At 40.4% G+C, this 19689-nt stretch overlaps 1 protein-coding gene across 1 annotated transcript in view; it reads left to right on the top strand.

Moving 5' to 3' along the window:
* The first annotated feature begins 244 nt into the window (after nucleotides 1-244).
* The window catches only part of mthl1 (adhesion G-protein coupled receptor methuselah-like 1), a 338577-nt gene continuing 319132 nt past the window's right edge, over nucleotides 245-19689 (top strand). Inside the window, exons 1-3 of the mRNA XM_033467239.2 lie at nucleotides 245-1191; nucleotides 6345-6614; nucleotides 13846-14081. Coding sequence (XP_033323130.1) covers nucleotides 668-1191; nucleotides 6345-6614; nucleotides 13846-14081 — 1030 coding nt within the window. The 5' untranslated portion in view covers nucleotides 245-667. The remainder of the gene's footprint in view (nucleotides 1192-6344; nucleotides 6615-13845; nucleotides 14082-19689) is intronic.

The following is a 19689-nucleotide window of genomic DNA, read 5'->3' on the forward strand; positions in this document are numbered from 1 at the left end:
AAGGTAAGGCTCCGGTTTCCCACGGAACAACAGGACAGTGTTCCACGCTAGGTACCGTTGCATTTCCGGCAAGGAAGCTGAATCCGACGGCGAAGCTGGTGGTAGTGGGAGCGAGCACGTGGTCGCGTATTCACCCCGAACAAAGAAGAGAGCTAGGTGGTTGAATAAGGGCGGGAGAAGCGCGGGCTGCGCGCGCAGCCGCGGACCATGCTTGCCGCCGGTGGCTCATGGGTCGGCCGCGTGGTCGGGCCGCTTCAGTAACTCCGAGACCGTCGAGCGGGAGAGTCGCGTTCGTTTCCGAGCAATTCGAACGACAGAGACGCGCCAAAACGGTGTTCGCGTTTTCGCACCGATCGACAATCTTTTATCGTTCGCGACCTAACCGTCGCGAAAACCTGCCCTTTCGATAACCGTCGACCGACTCAAGTGACGAGTGCGTGTGCAGTCTGCGTACTCGAAGGACCTCCTCCTACCTGTCGAATTCCAGTGAACGAACATAACATTCACGTAGTTCTACGCGGTCAGTCGACTTCCAGTAATCCGCGTTGCTCGGTCTCCGGATTCCCCGCGAGATCCTAGAGCAGATCTTCTCTTCGTGTCGGTTACCCGTGATGCTCTCGGCCTGAGTTCCGGGACGGAGCCGTTAAGTCTGCTTCGAACGATCGTCATGAAGCTGTTTCTTCGCGTAGTATCGTTACTATCCGCGGTCGCGATTCTCGTCGACTCGGTGCCGACGGATTCCGCGCATTCGAAGATCGAGGTACTGAAGTGTTGCCTGGACAAAGAGGAGCTGGTGCGCGACTCCGACGGCAATCCGGAATCCTCGGCCCGTTGCGAGCCCACCGGCTATATCTGGCGGCCGTTCATCTATTCGCCGTCCCTGGAGAACACCCTTGACCAGATCCCGCGGGAGTGGAACGTCATTCGCGGGAAGAAACCCGACTGCGACGACAGCCACGAGCTGACCTACGTGCCCTACAGGCAGAGCAATCCGTTCGTGCTGTTCGACAACGGACAGGTGGTGCTGGACGTTCACATCGGGAACAGGTTCGAGCCTGGACAGTATTGCGCGGATAACCAGGCTCTGATCGCCTGCATGCCCAGGAAAATGGAGGGAAACCACGCGGCCGCCACCATGAGGCCGCGCGTGCGGCACTGTTGCGGTCAAACCGGCGTGTTTCACGAGGAAAAGTGAGTCTCTCTCTACTATTTTCTTTGCTTTATTTCTATGGAGTTTCAAGGCGTCGATTGTGTGTATTCGACGTTAGAACTGCCGGGTCTCGAATTAGATTAACGCATATTGTTTTGTGATAATGACAAGATTGGATTTTACTTTTTTACTATAATTTACTACTATTTATTTTACTGTAATTTACTTTTTACTATAATTTCTATGATAATGTTTGCGGCTGTAAGGAGGATCACTGCCAGTCACAATTACAAACAAGTTAAGGTATTGCATTCATTGGACGCATGTGAGATATAGCATATTGTAGCACATAGGATTTACGTATTTGTCAGAGAAAACATCGTGAACACGAATTCTATAGACTGAAGAAAATAATGCAATTTGAGACACTAATATTACAAAGTGATCAGAACTCTATGCGATGGTATATCTGGAAGTGGGGACACATGTGACTTGCGGCGATCTTCCTTGAAGCCACAGGTACTGTAAATTCTTTCCAATTATCCCTCAGCTTGTGTAAACAAAAATGAACAATTTGAGAAGGGGAGGTACGATTATTCGAGCCTCGCGTGTCGCTTTTACAGTCACCGATTGTCAACAACTAAAAAAGGCTCGAATAATGGTATCTCCTCTTTCCAAATTGTGCATTTTTGTTTTGAAACTGTGGTCCAATTGGGAAGGATTTAAATTGTTCTACTCCAATATTGAGACATTTAAAAAGAAAAATTGGGATTTAGAGTTACATTCATGCTTGGATTGTCAACTATTTCTTTTGCAATGAAAGTTAGAAGCTTCAGATAAAACTACTCCAAAAATCTCTACATTCTTGCATCAGTTTTTGCAGCAGCAAATATAATCTGGCTTTTTTAAATTACTCTTCAGATAGCTCTTAAACACATGAAATAAAAATATTAAATATATTTTAACACTTGACAATAGTAATAAAGATTTAAAAAAAGAAAGGTATTTCACGAGAACACCGTGAATTAAAAATCATCAAGAAGTTATTACAATAACAAATCAGTACGAAAAGAACAAGAAAATCGGAACCATAGATTCTTCTCAACACTGCGAACCAAAGTCGAAAGAAACATTTGCCGCACAATCGAGTGACTTTGATTGTCACACGTCGCGGAGAATTATGAAACGCGTCAATAACGTCTTCTCGTCACGCGACGGTCCCGTTCGTAGACTTTAATACAGAGTTGCGGGTTGACGTTGGATTCTTGTAGATTGAATATCGGAATCAGGGAGGAGCATCCTATTAACTCGGACAGCTTAATAGAGCCAACAGAGGCTCGCTAAACAGGAACGATCCGGGTCTAGTGTGTCTAGCGATCCTTTTCTCTCAGCAATCTGTGGTTAATGCCAGTCTAAACTCGTTTATACACATAGGGCTGGTAGCAGCCTAATGCGAAGCTGTCAGGAATGGTCCACGAGCTCTGAGACAGCCCGTATGTCTCATGGGCGAGCTTGGTTTATGGACGATTAGATTAACATTAGAGGCCATTATCTGGATAGATCGAGATTTAACACGGGAACGTAAACGATCGGCGACAATGCACGCGTACCTGACAATCAATTATATTCGATCGGGCACGGGGCTCGAGAGTCACTCGCAATCAAACAAATTATCTTTCTTTCGCTCGCACAGAGATACAAACTCTCTCTTTCTTGTACTTGTTAGATTGAGTGTATAGAATACTCTATTTCTTGTTTATGAATCTATCTGTATATTTGAATTATTATATGTATAAATACATATACATAAATTTTCTATTTTGTAGCACATAAGGTAATCCAACCGACTATACCATAGGCGCCACGGTGTCCCTCTTTCCCCCCCCCCTCTCTCTCTCTCTCTCTCTCTCTCTCTCACACACACACACACACACACACACACACGCGCGCGCGCGCGCGCACACACACACACGCACGGCAGCAAGGAACAAACACAAATAATACATACAATAGATGTTGCGATTACCGTCATTATACGCTTTCGTCGTTACATTTGCTTTCCGCTGCGACAGTAGTCTCTCCCTCCCTCTCTCTTTTTCTCTCATTCTCTCGCTCATGCACGCAGACGCAAACACTTTCTCTTCGTGTTTATACGTGCCAAACAGTCGAAAGTCAGGGGTCGGTGTCCCGTTTGTGGATAGAGCAGAAAGAGCGCGGGTAATACTCCATTGTCGAGGTCGTCGGTACAGGGACGCGAAAACAGAGAGCATGATAACCGAATAACATTGCGGACTAATGGTCGCGTCGCGTGCGTTCTCCTTTACGGGAGCGGATAAACGAGTTTAAGGCCTGCTTAGGCGTTCTGTATGCCAACGTGTTCCCCGGCCCTCGACAGTGTAATACAGCAACGTCAGACCGGAATTGCGCTCTCGAAACCCACCTTCCCCAGACCCAATAAACTAAAGTGCAGGGCCCCGACCCTCGGCACCCCGCTGCGGCGCCTATAGTAAATTTTTGACACGCTGCAGGGTCACACTGCAGAAAAACCACCGTTCTGGGAAGCGCCCGGAAAACTGTGAAGTTTGGGAGCCGAATCGCGCTGCTGCAGTTGCGAAGATTTTTAGATTGAGACAAACTATAGATCATAGATCCGCAGTATAGTAATCAATGAACATGAGAATATCAACAGCTACCAGTAACCTTCGAAATAAAATTTTGGAGATATGAATTTCGATAGGTTTTCTTTTTTTACGGTGAATCGAAAATTGTACGTGCAAATTATTTTGCTAATAAATTTCTTTCAATGATAATGAATCTTTTTCCCATGAGAAAAGAATTTTTCTTGGAAACGTTCGTTCGCCGGTTCATGGGAAATGTCTGAGAAATCGTGATTTGTTTTAAAATCGGATACGGGCGTTCAGTGACGAGGGTTGAATGCGGCACGCGGCCGTCAAAACCTCGAACGGTCATTTCTTAAGCATTTGCACTCGAAGCTATTTTGACCGTAAACCTAAAATAATTTTTCTGACTTATAGTATTTCCATTTGATATGACAAAGTGCATTTTATGCATACGAAATTAAGTCTTGTGGTGGCTCATACAACAGTTACACTTTTAACAATTTCTTAAATGTAAACTTTGTTAATATAGAAATTATCTTGGAATATGATATAACAATTTTAATGGTGCCTCAGAGTCACCACTCGAGTGCGAAGGGTTAAAAATCACGCCATAAACTTGAAAGTAACCAAGAGTCGCACTTGAAACAAACGTAATTTTCTTGTCAACAATTTTAATTTTTGCGCGAAAAAATTTACAAGTTTAATAATTCTTTTGTACATCTTCTCAAAATTGAAATTATTATAAATTCGACAATGAGTGTATATTATAGATTGTTTCTAACTATATTGCAATTTCTTAAACAAAAAATGAAATTATTGTTGTCTGATGTTTTCTCAACGAGTTGCAAAAGTAATATTTATTTTATCTTCATTTGCATAATTTGATTCTTCGAGTCAGCATTTCTCGTTGCACATGTAATAACGTAAAAGCAGTAATAAACTTTAACAGCCACTATCCCGTAGCAGACAAAAATCGTTCGAAATACATAAATTTAAAAATCGGATGTCCGCCACGGGGTGGTCACGCTTTCCCGACCACCGTGCGTCGGAAGAAATAATCGGGTCAGAGGAGAGCTTTTTCGTCTTTCAAAATCCACGATTCGAGCAGGAATTTGCAGTTGAATAATGAGTTCGCCGGTGGCACAGATTCCGGCAGCATAAACCGGGGATTTCGGGGGACCTTTGGATCCGACGGATTCGTGGTGACGTTCCTACGGCGCCGGATGGAGCAATCCATGCGGCGATCAACGAAAATTTATCGGTTTCACCTGACCGTAGCGTATTTTTATTGAAAGCCCGGTTGTCGTTCGACACCCGGGTCAAAAATAAATGATTGCGGCCGGCCTCGGCGGCCGGGTCTCCCACGAACGCGTTTCTGTTTGCGATGCAAGCGTGACGTTCGGGTAAACAGAGAACGAAAGCCGGGGGCTCCGTTTTAATCGCGTTCCCAATCGGCGGCCCGAGCTCGGCCGTTCCGTGGACTTTGTTGGCATTCTGTGTAGCCGGCTCGCGCGTTTCCTAGATAAATTCCTGCGATACGACGCGGTTCTTTTTTTCGTGGCGCGTGGTGCAAACAGAGACGGAAAGAATGGGAGAACGTTCTATTCTCCCGGCCGTTCCCTTTCGGCGTCTAAAATTCCGTGAACCGCGGATCCGCCGAGCACGAGTTCCACGTGACCGCACATTTTGAATCGGCCGTTTCACCGTGACCATTGTTAACAAGCTGTTTTCGGGAAACGAGACGCACGGGCTTTCACTTCTCTTCGGTCGATTATTAGAAATGCTTTTTAGTATGGCAATTAGGCCACGGCTAGACCCGGTCACCCTCTTCCGAAAGCAATCACGATTTTGAACTCGTGGTTTCGTCGAGAGATCGCGTAATGTCGTGCCGGAATCGTGATTGATTCATTTTATTATTGTTGGACTGCGGATTTTATGCATTGCAGCAAAAATAAATAGGCGGAATACAACATTGCGGAGATATTGAAGGAATTTGATAATGTTACTGCACTGTTTTCGCCTTACTAAAATTGTTTAAAGAAGCGAATCATCCTTTTTTAATTTCTGTTCCTGGAAATTGTCTCGGACCATTTTTATTTTCCATAATGATCCACAGTCTAATTATTATTATTCATTGTATACTGGTAATAAACTCGTTAGTCTTAACGAAGGTACAGATTAAGTTTAACGAAGATTGTAATAAAATACATAGAAATAGACAGCGAAATTTCTAAAAAGGAAAAATATATATCAATTATTGTTAGAGGTGCTGCCAATATAATAGAAAACTGAAGAATACTCCTATCCTTCGTGCAAACATACAAATAAACACAAATTGAATTATGTTAGATACTAATAAAGAAGGAAAAGTTTGAATCACTCGTTGTGCCTCGACCAGTAGTGTACTCCCTTTTTTAAATCATTTAGCTTCGTTTTTGTCGCTTACCGACAAAGATTAAGAAACTTTATATTTTCAAGTCATATCGTTAACGTTAAAATGTTAACAGTAAAATCGAGTTGTGAAAATTTTGAAAATAAGCAGTTAATAACCGGAACATTCGAATTTATTGCAGACACTCCTGCGTGCTTCTGAACGAATCGATGGAGGACACGCCGCTGCTGCCGAACGCATCCTCTTCTGTCGAGATCGTGGCCGGTTTTCCAACATGTCCGCGTTCCGACAACTTTTCGATCGTAGGCGACGCGAAGGATGCGCTATTGTTGCCGGACGGCGGCATGGAAATCGGCGGGGTCACTCTTCCTGCCGGCCAGTTCTGCGTCGAAAGGATCAAGGAGCTGAAAGTGGCCAAGGTGTTCGCGTGCGCCGAGCATGACTCACAGAGGTTCGTAACGCTTCATACCTGTGTCATGTAATCTCTGCTTGAGTCCTTTGTCATCTTTTCAGCTACTCGATGATCTCTCGAGCATTCTATTGCTTTTCGCATCTTTATTTGTCGAGCCGTTTCTTAGCAAATAAATGCGTCACCGAGTTCGAGATAATTCGGACAGAAGACAAATACATAATAACGAATACAATTTTATTCGACAATATCGAATAAAATTGTATTCGAATAAATTTGTATACGATAGTGTCGAATTTTATTCTGACAAATGTTTATCTAAATCAATTTTTATTCGAATGAGTATTTATTCGACAATATCGAATAAAATTGTATTCGAATAAATTTTTATACGATAGTGTCGAATTTTGTATTCTGACAAATGTTTATCTAAATCAATTTTTATTCGAATGAGTATTTATTCGACAATATCGAATAAAATTGTATTCGAATAAATTTTTATACGATAGTGTCGAATTTTTTATTCTGACAAATGTTTATCTAAATCAATTTTTATTCGAATGAGTATTTATTCGACAATATCGAATAAAATTGTATTCGAATAAATTTGTATACGATAGTGTCGAATTTTATTCTGACAAATGTTTATCTAAATCAATTTTTATTCGAATGAGTATTTATTCGACAATATCGAATATAATTGTATTCGAATAAATTTTTATACGATAGTGTCGAATTTTATTCTGATAAATGTTTATCTAAATCAATTTTTATTCGAATGAGTATTTATTCGACAATATCGAATAAAATTGTATTCGAATAAATTTGTATTCAATATTGTCGAATAAAAATTTATTTAGATAAACATTTATCAGAATAAAATTTTATTAGAATAAGATTTCATTCGAACAAGAATTTATTCGTGTAGAAATTTATACGAAAAATAATTGATTTGAAATAAAAATTATAGAATATAAACTGTTTTTGTTACTTTTTCGAATTATTCGAATAAATAGAAATAATTTATGACGAATAATCAACGCTAGAAAATGAACATGATAGAACATTAAATAATTAATTTCGTAAATTCATTTTTTATAAATGAAAACCTAATGCAAAATGAGACAAGTTCTTTAACTTGATTTATAGAACAGATTATTTCTTCAGTATCCGTGATAACTGTGACAAATTGTCACGAACGACGGATAAGGGTTATACCGTATTCATAAACGTTTCAATGCAAATCGAATAAAATGTTCCTGAATAGTTCACAAGAGCGCATGAAGTATTCAAACGACGAAAACCTCATCGACGTGCAAAGTTCAAGAATCCTTAAATATTTAATGAAACATCGTCGATATTGAATCTATTCTAACTTTCTAATAAAAAATCGTACAGCACCCCATCTGGGCTCGTTTTAAAGCGTATAATCTCTACTTTCCCAATCTTCAATCATTTCTGGCCAGAGAATTTTCTTATCGCGAAGCAGAAGCGAAAATCCTTATCTTCTTCGGGAACTTCGTAAAATCGAACATGCAGAAGTTTTAGACGAAAATTCAGTAACCCTCTAATTTTCACGACCACGCGTCTGTAGAGGCGTCAATAAATTTTCTTCGTTTCAAGATCGCAGCACCGCGTCCTTAATTACACAGGCAATGACTTTATTACTTTCGTTCTCGTTTCCGCGGTGGGATTTGCCCTCGTTAACGTGGCGGTCCTCGAGCTTAGCGCCAACGAGCGTCCGTCTCGACGGACCGCGTTTCTTCGTTAAGCGAAATTAACGCGACGAGCCGGCGTAAAACATCCGAAACCCGACCCGCAGACCGTCGCACAGTGGTCTGGCGGAGCAGCGATCCATGGACAAAAGTCAACTTTCATATTTTAAACAATTATTTCCTTTTAATGGGTTTACAACTCGTCAAAGCTTTAAAATCTAAAATAATTCGTCCATTTGGACAGTTCTGTGATAAAATAGAACATTATGAAGACTAGGTAATGAAAATTTATAAAGGTATATATGGTCTAAATTTACATCATTTTTATAATTATTTCTCGGAGGCTGATTGTTTACATCTATCGCCAATCTTATTTTCTGTAAAAAAAATAACAGTGTTTTTAATGAAATATAACGGTATTTTTAATGACATAGCAGTATTTCGTAAGGGATTTTCGTTTTTATCGACAGCGGATTATGCAAAATACAAATTTCCAACTCGCTTGTGAGAAATACAGTTTGAATAAAAATAAATTGTTTCCTTTAATAATTTCGATAAATTGAAAACGATGTAACAGTATTATTAATTAATACAGTATTATTATTAATCATATTTCTTCATATGTCTTCACAGTTTCATATTTCAGCTACACGTGCTTGCCATAAATGCATAAAATCCGCGGTCTAGTTACCATTCAGCTGCATTTTGCAGCCTAAAAAAGCGTATGAAATAGTTCGTTGCAATTCGAAGCACAAAAACTTTTCAGGTTCTTATAATATAACAAACAACAAAAATTAGAACCTATTTCACTCTCAGGATATTTTGTTCCGTTTCTGAAATATGTTAACTTGAAGCTGAATGTAATAGAGCTTCTCCTAACAAAATAGTTGATATTCCGCCCTTATTTTCTATGTAACATGTATTAGGTCTACCGGAAAATTCTGTCCGATAGTGTCACTTCAGGTTTCAATCCATATGCACATGTTGATTTGAGACATATATGACTATCTCTCTTTATCATTGCATTTATACACATGTACTCTCCTAAATAAACTGAAACAAAGATGTCTCATGTCATTATTAAGTGAGACGCGATCGTGAAAACATGGCTACCGATGACAATGCCAGACCACATGCTGCTTTGGCGACTCGTCAGAAAATCGCAGAGCTAGGCTGGGAAATTCTGTCACATTCACCATACTCCCCAGACCTAGCACCCTCCGATTATCACTTGTTTCTCTCTTTGCAAAATTTTTTACAGGAAAAAAATTCAAAACTGAAGCTGATGTAAAGCAAGCACTAGTTGAGTTCTTCGCCTCTAAAAATAAATCATTTTTTTAAAATGGCATTTACAAGTTGCCATCACGCTGGCAAGAAGTCATAAGTAACGATGGAAAGTATATTCTACAATAAATATTATTAAATGTATGAAAATTGTGTTATATTTCAATTCAGAAACGGACAGAACTTTCCGGTAGACCTAATACTTTTCCACAAGCATAGAATAATTTCGGAAGATCTGTTGTTGTACAAGAATATTTAGATTTTATATTTTCTCGACAACGATCGAGATTCCGCGGATCCGGAAGCCACGGATGCAAATCTGAGCTAACGGTATGCAGTCGGTTCTCGCGCGTCCGTTTTAATTTATTTCCGATCGATCGTGTCGGCCAGTTCTCGCTCGACTTCGCCAGGAATCAACCCAGTTCTAGAGTTTTTGCCCGCGGAATCCGCACGCTCGGCCCTCAGACTCTACCCGCGGCTTAATTGCGTGATCCGCTTCGATTGACAACACCTCTGGAAAAAAACCCGGCTGTGTCTCACTTTCACTTCTCCCCGCGGAGAATTTCTAGGTCACATCCGCGCGCGTCATTCGCTGCCGCCACCGATGATCCGCTCGAAACGGAATTCTTTTTTTTCACGAAGAGGATACACGAGCCTTCGTGTTCGAACTTCGGAATTGCTGACAATGACATTTCGCGACGAAATGTTGTTCCATTATGACATTCGTCGCGTGATCGAACCGGAATGTCCTTTTCTTCTCGAACATCGATTTGCGAAATTTTCATGGGAACACTTCTGAAAGTTCTTGTCGTTGTCAGACTGGTTGCGAAACAGCGCACAGGAACGTTTTTTTACGATTTCTTTGAGAGTTACACGAGCATGAGGTTTTCCATGAAAATGTTACAGCCTTTTGTGTAAAGATCACGTAACACTCGCGTGAGTCCGACTTTCCAGTAAAACAGATGTTGCAGCGTTATTCTTGAATGTGCGAGAGTATTGTTTCGTTAATATTTCTCTGAGACCATATTTCACAAGACATCTTTTTCTGAGATCATTTGAATATTGCTTTTCTCTCACATTTTTTATTTTGTCAGCGAACAAACGGAATAATTTTATTCGAATTGTCTTTTGAAGAAATTTTTCGAACACAATTTTAATCGGATAATCATTCGGACAAAATTGTATTCAAACAATATACTGAATAAATTCTTCGAATAAAATTTTATTTGGATAATCATTCGAATAATATTTTATTTGAACAATATATTGAATAAATTCTTCGAATAATACAGGGTGTCCCAAAAATGTCTCGCAATCCGAAAGTGGCAGGTTCCTCGGGTCATTCGAAGCAACTTTTTCCTTTACACAAATTTTCTCCGAGGCACCGTTAACGAGTTATTAACGAAAAACAGTGACCAATGAGAGGCGAGCTCAGCTGGCGCGAGGCGACCGAGCCAATGAACGGATCTGGGCTTCGTGCGCTGGTTGGCTGGGCCGCCTCGCGTCAGCCGTACTCGATTCTTATTGGTCACTGTTTTTCGTTAATAACTCGTTAACGGTGCCTCGGAGAAAATTTTTATAAAGGAAGAAGTTGCTTCAAATGATCTGAGGAACCCGCCATTTCCGGATTACGAGACATTTTTGAGACACCCTGTATATTGAATAAATTCATCGAATAAAATCTTACTCGATTAATATACTGAATAAATTCTTTAAATAAAATTTTATTCGAGTAATGAATTGAATAAATTCTTTGAATAAAATTTTGATCGAATACTTTACTGAATAAATTCTTCGAATAAAATTTTATTCGAATAATATTTCGAATAAAATGTTCTGCGTTATTCGTTAATGGAATAAAATATGCCAAACTCCGCGTGTAGAACATATTCGTCACTCGAAAATCGCGCATGTTCTTGGAAAGTGTCGGACATCGGCAAAGAAAAATGAAATCAGTGGCAACGGTGCGCGGTCGGCCGGGATTCCAGACATCAGAAATCCGAAACGGAATTTCTTAATCATTTTCGAACGCCGGTACATCCGAATATTATGGATTCCGTTTGGAAGGAAGGGATGCTCGCTTTCGTCCGGCGTGTTCGGTCTCCGGGATTCCGGGACGACGGTCGGTAATAGGGTCCGTGGCACAAGAGTCCCGGAAATTACACAGAAAACGTATCGCAGGTTGGCTGCACGGGTTTCGCGTGTAATTTGCAAAGCAACGCTCGAAACTCAATTAACGGGAGCGTTTACATGTGGCCCTGCCTCACTCTTCTCCCCCCCTGTTTCCCTTCTCGTCGAGGAACAGCCTAGGCTTTTACAAGTGACCGTTCCGTCGTCGCACCACCTGAAGCTCCGACCTCCCCCGACGATGCGTTCCGTTTCGTGCTCAAGGTTTCGCGTCGATTTTCACAGCGGTGGCCGGCCAACTCGTTGTTAACGGGATCTATCACTGACAGAGGCGATCTAATCCAGGGAAATTGCAAAAATTTTCGACTGTTGCGGGATTTTGATAGACTTTTTGGAAAAAAGCGGTTCTCCTTCTTTAGCGTCCTGTTTGGATGAGGACAGTGGAGAGAGACAGCTGTACTTTTCTTGATATGAATTACTAGAGGGTAGGAAAATGTAGCCACTAATTAATATTATCCATAATTGGGCATATTTCATTCGAATAACGAAAACAATTTCATTCGTAGAATTTATTGGAAATATTTTGACCGAATCAAATTTTCTTCGAAGAATTTATTCGATGTATTATGCAAAGAAAATATTAGAAAAATTAAAAAATTAGAAAAATTAATCACATAAGATTATTATTATTATATATTATTCGAAGAATTTATTTGATATATTATTCAAATAAACTGTTACATGAAGAACTCGTCCGATATATTATTCGACGCATTTATTTATTATTTTTTCTGTTATCAACAAAAAATAGTGTCCACTGCTAATTCGAATTTAAAAATAAGTAGTAACATGACTATAAAATTTGTGTTGATCATATTAAACGTATGCTGAACCAGTGTTCCTCAATTATCCTAGCAAGGAATTCCGGTCGAATTTTTGCCCCTGCCATGAAATCCCCGCAATCACGCGGATCCGCTGACCGCTGCGAATCCCAAGAGAGATGATCACACGTTGCCGATGATCACGGAAACGTTCCACGTCCTCCTCCCCGTGCTTCCGGCAGCTGACAGCTCTTGTTCGCTAGCTACCCGGCGGCGGTGACTAAGCTGAAACCATCTCTGGAATCGGAGAAACGTTCTCTCTCTCTCTCTCTCTCTCTCTCCTCTCTTCGGGACTTTCACTTGCCCGTCGAGAACAGGTTGTGGATTCACGTCGGAATTCAGGAACTCGTGTATAGCGCGGCCGCGTTTCGTCGAACGAAAAGCTAATGCTCGGACGAGCATGGATCCGCAGGATTCGGATCGCTGCTTGCACACCGTGCTGTTGTTCTAAATGAACGGGCCTCGCGTGCGCGGCTGCCGTTGATCGAATCCGATTCGATTGGTTCTTGAACGCACTTCAGATTAATTCAATTCGATTCCTGGACTTTAATTGAGATTTTATGCTCTAGTTTCTGTTCCACGTTCCATTCTTTCCCAGCCATTCGACGACCACCTGTTCTCGAATGATTATGCGTGTTTCTCATGGTTGGGCGGCTCATAGTTGAAGCTGTTCTTCCGTTATCGCATTGTTAGACTATACAAATTGTATCAATTTGAAATATAGATATAATAATTTTAAATAATTGCATTCATTAAAAAATATATTCATATAATTTAAAATAATTATATTCATTTAAAATATATAATTATATATTTATATAATATTATTAATTATTATACTAATTATTATAATAATATATTTATAATTATTATAAATATGTATAATATTATGAATATGATATGAATATTATATAATTAATTTCTTTTACGTTAATATTCTGAATATTATATAATTAATATCCTTTACATTAACACTAAACCTATTACTGCTTGGTAGGTTTAGTGTTAATATCTTTTTTAAAGATATAATATTATGAACATGATATGAATATTATATAATTAATTTCTTTTACGTTAATATTCTGAATATTATATAATTAATATCCTTTACATTAATATTCTGAATATTATTATATTATATATATATTATATATTATTATATTATATTATTATATTTATGTTAACAAAGTGGCGATAAATAGGACTGATAGAAATGTGATAAAACGTTTTCGGAGATATCTTAAAATTGCTGATACACGTTTCCAGGCCGAAGATGCAGGCAGCGGACATCAGGTTCACCTTGTACCCCGTCGGGTTCATCATTAGCGCGTGGTTTCTCGCGGCTACGTTAGCCGCTGGTTGTCTGCTGCCAGTTTCTCATCACGTTCTGCATTGGCGTTGCCAGACTCATCACGTCGCCTGTCTAATGCTCGGCGATATTCTCATGGCCATCATTCAGCTGGCCGGTGTGTCTCCGCTCGGCGGAAGCTGCAAGGTGCTCGGTGAGTCATTCTGTTTTATCGGTGTTTTCTGCTTGGAACGAGCTCCGTTCATCCCCTCGGATCCGTCGACCGTGTCTCCCCCGTGGGAGCCCGTACTTTTTTCCAAGGAGATTAAATCAAAACGATGAACGGGAAACAGCAGCCTCGGGAAAATTGTCTATGAGTCAGGCGGAGCGCGTCAGCCTCTATGATCGCGATTCTTCAAGGCCTGTTGGCGATTATGTAAAGAGCCGTTGATGGTTACCACACCCTACGGCTACGCTGAGTACCGTAATCGTTCCCTAACAAGGCTGGTTCGACAACAAGAAAAGTTCGATTTTTTTTTTTTGGAAACTGTGCAAGTTTGTTGGGGTCTTAAACTCCCCTAAGTGGAAACGACGAGTTCCGGCCGGAAACATTATCTGACCCATATGCATTTCTTCTAATTGTTAGAAAGAAAATTATTATGATGTTTAAACATTCTCTTGCTTGTTTTCTTTTTATTTAAAATATTTATATAAAAAAAATATATATATAAGTATAGTTGTAATGAATTGTTAGAAAATAGGCAATATTAAAAAAGAATTTGGATAGCTTGTAAATCTCGTTCGCAATAATTAAAAATTATCTTAAGAAATTTTTTCTTAATTTCATATCTATTTAATGAGCATAGGAAAGTATCGAATGTTTATTGCAACGATTACTTATATACTTAATGTACTTTTTAAAGATATTGTATAGAAAAATAGAGAAATTTCTATCTGCGTACATTAGGGATTTTTTCACCCTAAAGAATCGTTTTGTGGCCGATAATAAAAATAGCTCGAAACTCGTCTCAAGGTCCCAAATAGATCCGCACAGTGTCAAAAAAGTCAGAATTTTCGGGTTACCGAATTTGCTTTGTTACGGAAATTTGCTTTGTTATTTTTAAGCGAGAATTATGGAGTTTGAAGAGACCGATTTGTCGCGAAATCGGAACGATGTGTGTAGTCTAATGTCAAGATTTAGCGCCTAGTCGTCGTTGACTTTAGTGCATCTATCTAACGAGTACTGGTACCATAATCGACCGCGCAATATATCGCTATGAAAATTAATTCTTTAATCCGAACGTAAAACAGTGTTATCTGTATGCGGGTAGTAGATAATGTTCGGATTCTGCTTAACGAGAATATATCCTTATAGTGGGTTTATTCTGACCGTTGCAATGACTTCCATAGCGGTGATGAGTGCATTTATCGCATAAAAAAGTCGATACTTCTTTGATCTAATTTATTGTTACTATTATCGTTTGTATTCGCGTTATGTATATCGATCGAAGCTTTCGCAATTTCCGTTCTCGGCTGCACAGGTACCACTTAGTCCGATTTTAATATATTCGCAAAACGATGAACAATTACGCATTTACATACATTATAGTAATCATATATTCGTTCCGGCGTAGAACCTGAGCGAAGTTAAACATTAATGATGCAAAATAACGTTTCACTTTTAATCACGTGAACTGAACGAATTATACCAATTTAACGTCCCCATCGAATTTTCCGGATTAAATTTTCTGGCCAATTCGCGTTGCTACTCAACTATTTCGCAAGCTTGAATATCGTTAATTCGTAATCTTTTCGCTAATTAGCGTGGAGCAATAATTTCTGCTTTTAAAATAAACCGACATTCTGTATTGGAAAAAGTGAAATTAACAATTAATTCAATACACCTGGGAGTGAGATATCGAGTTCTAATAAAGGAAACGATGGTCTAGAATGTTCAAATTATATTCTCAAATTTTTCGGTCTCAATAGCATTGTTATCTCTTGAGCGACGCTTGTTTGAAAATTGTATGACACGCTTGCTTCGCATAGTAAGTGTGACAGCGAAGGGTTAAAGAATCAAAAAATATTCATCTCTTTTCTCAAATAGAGCCCTGAGAAAAATAGCACGATTAAATTGCATTTTTGTGCGACCTTTGTCGCAAGACGATATACTTCAACGACGAAGCGTGTTCATAATAGATTTTCGAACCGAAGTGTCTCTTTACACTTTGATCTCCACGTGGAAATCAATCGCAAAGACGTAATGAAATAGATTGAATACAAATAGCATTCGCTGTGGTCCACGTGGCCGTAGGAACGAGGGAAAGCAGTAGTGTAGCTGGCTGGAAATTCTCGCGGAAATTCGGCGGTCGCGCAGGCTGGTCGGAAATATATCCCGGTTGGTAGGGATTACAGGGTCGAAGAGAAAGAAATACGTTCCATGCAAATACCGTCGGTTATCCCGCGGCGGGACATAATTGCCCCGCAAAACGGACCAAGGTAAAATCTGCTCGCGCGAAAAAAGGCCGTCCCGTTGCGATAATGGCGGGGACACAGGCTGGACGAGATGCAAATGAGAAAATCGCTGGCCCGAGGTTTCCCTCTTCGGGATCTCTCGTCAGAATTTTTCGTCTTTCCTTCTGAATTTTTCTGTCTTTTCTTCTGAACTTTTTCTCTTCCTTCTGAATTTTTTTCTCTTTCCTCAAAATCTTTTTCTCTCTTCAGAGTTTTTCTGTCTTCAGAATTTTTCTCTCTTTTCTTCAGAATTTTTTCTCTTCTGAATTTTTTTTCTTCCTTCAAAATCTTTTTCTCTCTTCAGAATTTTTCTCTCTTTTCTTCAGATTTGTTCTCTTTTTCAGAATTTTTCTCTCTTCAGAATTTTCCCCCTCCTTTTTTAGAAATTTTTTCTCTTGCTTCAGAAATTTTTTCTCTTCCTTCAGAATTATTTTCTCTTTCTTCAGAATTATTTTCTCTACCTTCAGAATTATTCTCTCTTCCTTCAGAATTTTTTCTCTTCCTTCAGAATTATTTTCTCTTCCTTCAGAATTTTTTTCTCTTCTTTCAGAATTATTTTCTCTTGCTTCAGAATTATTTTCTCTTCCTTCAGAATTTTTCTCTTTTCTTCAGAATTATTTTCTCTTCCTTCAGAATTATTTTCTCTTCCTTCAGCATTATTTCCTCTTCCTTCAGAATTTTTTTCTTTTCCTTCAGCATTATTTTCTCTTCCTTCAGCATTATTTTCTCTTCCTTCAGAATTTTTCTCTTTTCTTTAGAATATTTCTCTCTTAAAAATTGTTCCTCCTTTCTTCAGAACTTTTCTCTCCTTTCAAATTCTTTCTTTTTTCAAAGTCTCTCTTTTCTCAGAGTCCTTCTCCTTTCAGAGTCCTTCTCCTTTCAGAGTCCTTCTCCTTTCAGAGATCCTCTCCGTCGGCGTAATGCTCTCTCGCAGGTGCGCGCCCGGTAATCGATTCTCGCGATCGGGACGGTCGAGGCGGAGCGTGGCGAGCAGAGGCTTTGCGAGGGATTACTACGATTATCCGAATAATTAGCCCGGAGTTTCGGGGTGGTGCCGGGAAATAAAGCCTCGGCGCGCGTTCCGAGCGGGCGAGCGACCGAGCCACGCGCGGTCGGCTCGAATTCGGATTCCATCGGTGTATTTAGTCGCATGGTTTCCTGGGCCGGTGCGTATCATCGGCGCGATTGTTCGCGGATAAAAATTCGGCTCGAAACAGGCATGAAACGCGCGCGCTGGGCATCGCGGGGCTGGGAGCGGAAGCTTAATCGACTCACTCGCGATTAATTTAACGGGAAATTGCGCTCCTTCTACTCGGCTGAACCTGAAACGTTTCGACCCACCTTCTCTCCTCTCTCCTCTATACTCCACCGCTCTCCTTCGTGCAACTCTGCAGCTGCTGCTGCTGCTCCTGCTGCGTCAGAAGCGGCATGCATTTTCGAAAAGTACAGCGAACTGCCAATTAACTGCTGGAAACTAGGTGACACTGCGGCAACGGAACTTGGGCCGAGTTAAGCTGATTTCTCATGGCGATGGTCGACTGCCAGAGCGATTTTAACTAGTGTCCGATGAACGTGATGACTGTAATTTGGGACAGCGATTGTTGAATTGCTAATCTTGTCTGGTTTCACGTCCGCTTGTAAAATACAGTTGCTCAGTGTTATATTCAATTTATATTTGTCGGTTGAAAAATATTAGGCTGTTCCAAAGGTAACCAAGATTAAAGCTTGTGAAAGTCGTAAAAGTCGCAAGATTGCATTTATTTAAACGTTGTGCGAGTTTTATTGTAGCGTTTGCTTGAATAAAGAAATAAAGACATTCAGAAAAGAAGAAGTAAGGAAATTCTGCGAATAATCTTTCATGAAAACATTTTCGTAATTGCAATAATTTTGAAACAGAAAATTGAGAAGCGGTTATTTCACCACTGACGATGTGTTCAGTGTTAATATCTCGTATATAATTAGTTCTTGCCCAGCGATTTTATTTATAAAATCGCGGAACACGCTGTTATCTCGTTGTACGAAGTGACTGAAGTTTCTCTAAATCGCAGAAATTGGAACATCGGAATATCGGATGTCCGTGACGATGAAAACGGTGAAGTGTGTCGATTGAATTTTTGCGAAAAATACGTAAAATTCACAATTTACTCGGCAGTCTGCAAAGTCTGGATAAAACGATCCCTTCGGTGCTGATTCCCGGAAAAATCGGAGGTTCCGCAGTCGGTGGATTTGGTCGACAATAGCTGAAAGTTTCGAGCTCAAATATGGCGAACCATGCGAGTTCCACGAACACGCACGCCGACCGGGGCAGGTTTATTGCTTCCGGTGATGAGAGCGTTTCAGGTTGCAGCGAAGGGCCGGGCCGAGCCGGGCCGGGCCACGGATCGTGGGGAAAGGAGAGAAAGTGGGACAAGGCACGCCGAGTGACCCACAATCGTACTCTCCCGGTTACTTCTTGCTTTTTCTTCGATGCTCCTCGCCTTCCCGGGACGAAAACTTTTCGTTCCCTTATCGGAGAGTTTCATCTGGATTCTGCCGACGGCGAGGGGAGGGGATCGTCTGTGTTAGTGGGGCGTACACAGCTCCGAAAATATCCGGCCACTTGTTCGTTGAACAATGAACTTTGCCGTTTCGGTGCGCGAAACGCGACCGGGTGCATCGGCCTTTGCGCGATGCATGTTACTTCACTCGCTTGTATGATCGCGGAACAATCGCGAATGAGTGACCCGAACCTTCTCTCTATCTTAATGCTGTTCGTCGGCCTTTTTGCTCATCTTTAACGGCACGCTCCTTCGATGAAAATTCATTCCTCGGTTTAGAGTCTAAACTTTAGACACGGCATACTTTCCGACTTCCGTGTTCTTTCTCGTGATCGCGTACAGTCGGTGTACAAAGTATTCGTACAATTTTTGAAACGGAGTAACTTTCTTACAAGTGGGCCAAGCGATTTAAATTTTGTCCCGATGTTAGAGGGATTAGTTTGCTAAAAAATTAGATTGTAAAGAGCTAAAAGCTAGACTGCTAAAGAATTGTTTGGAAAAATTGCCATCGTTTGGCACGGTGAAGAGAGTTAAAAAATGATGTCCTTTCGCAACTGTTTTAGCCGAGACCATAACAAAAATTGTTAATAATGCATTTTGCGGATGTTTGTTGTATGTATTTCGATGCGATGCGTTTGATTTTATGGCGGATTTTAATGGAGTTGTGAAATTAATTTCGACGCGCGTATCGGGATCAGAGTTGAGCAAAAAGTAATCCGATTAATTATTTACGATCATAACCCGTCGGCTATTATAACCAATTTATAATAA

Source organism: Megalopta genalis, chromosome 1, assembly GCF_051020955.1.
Source record: "Megalopta genalis isolate 19385.01 chromosome 1, iyMegGena1_principal, whole genome shotgun sequence".
In the NCBI taxonomy this organism is placed as follows: Eukaryota; Metazoa; Arthropoda; class Insecta; order Hymenoptera; family Halictidae; genus Megalopta; species Megalopta genalis.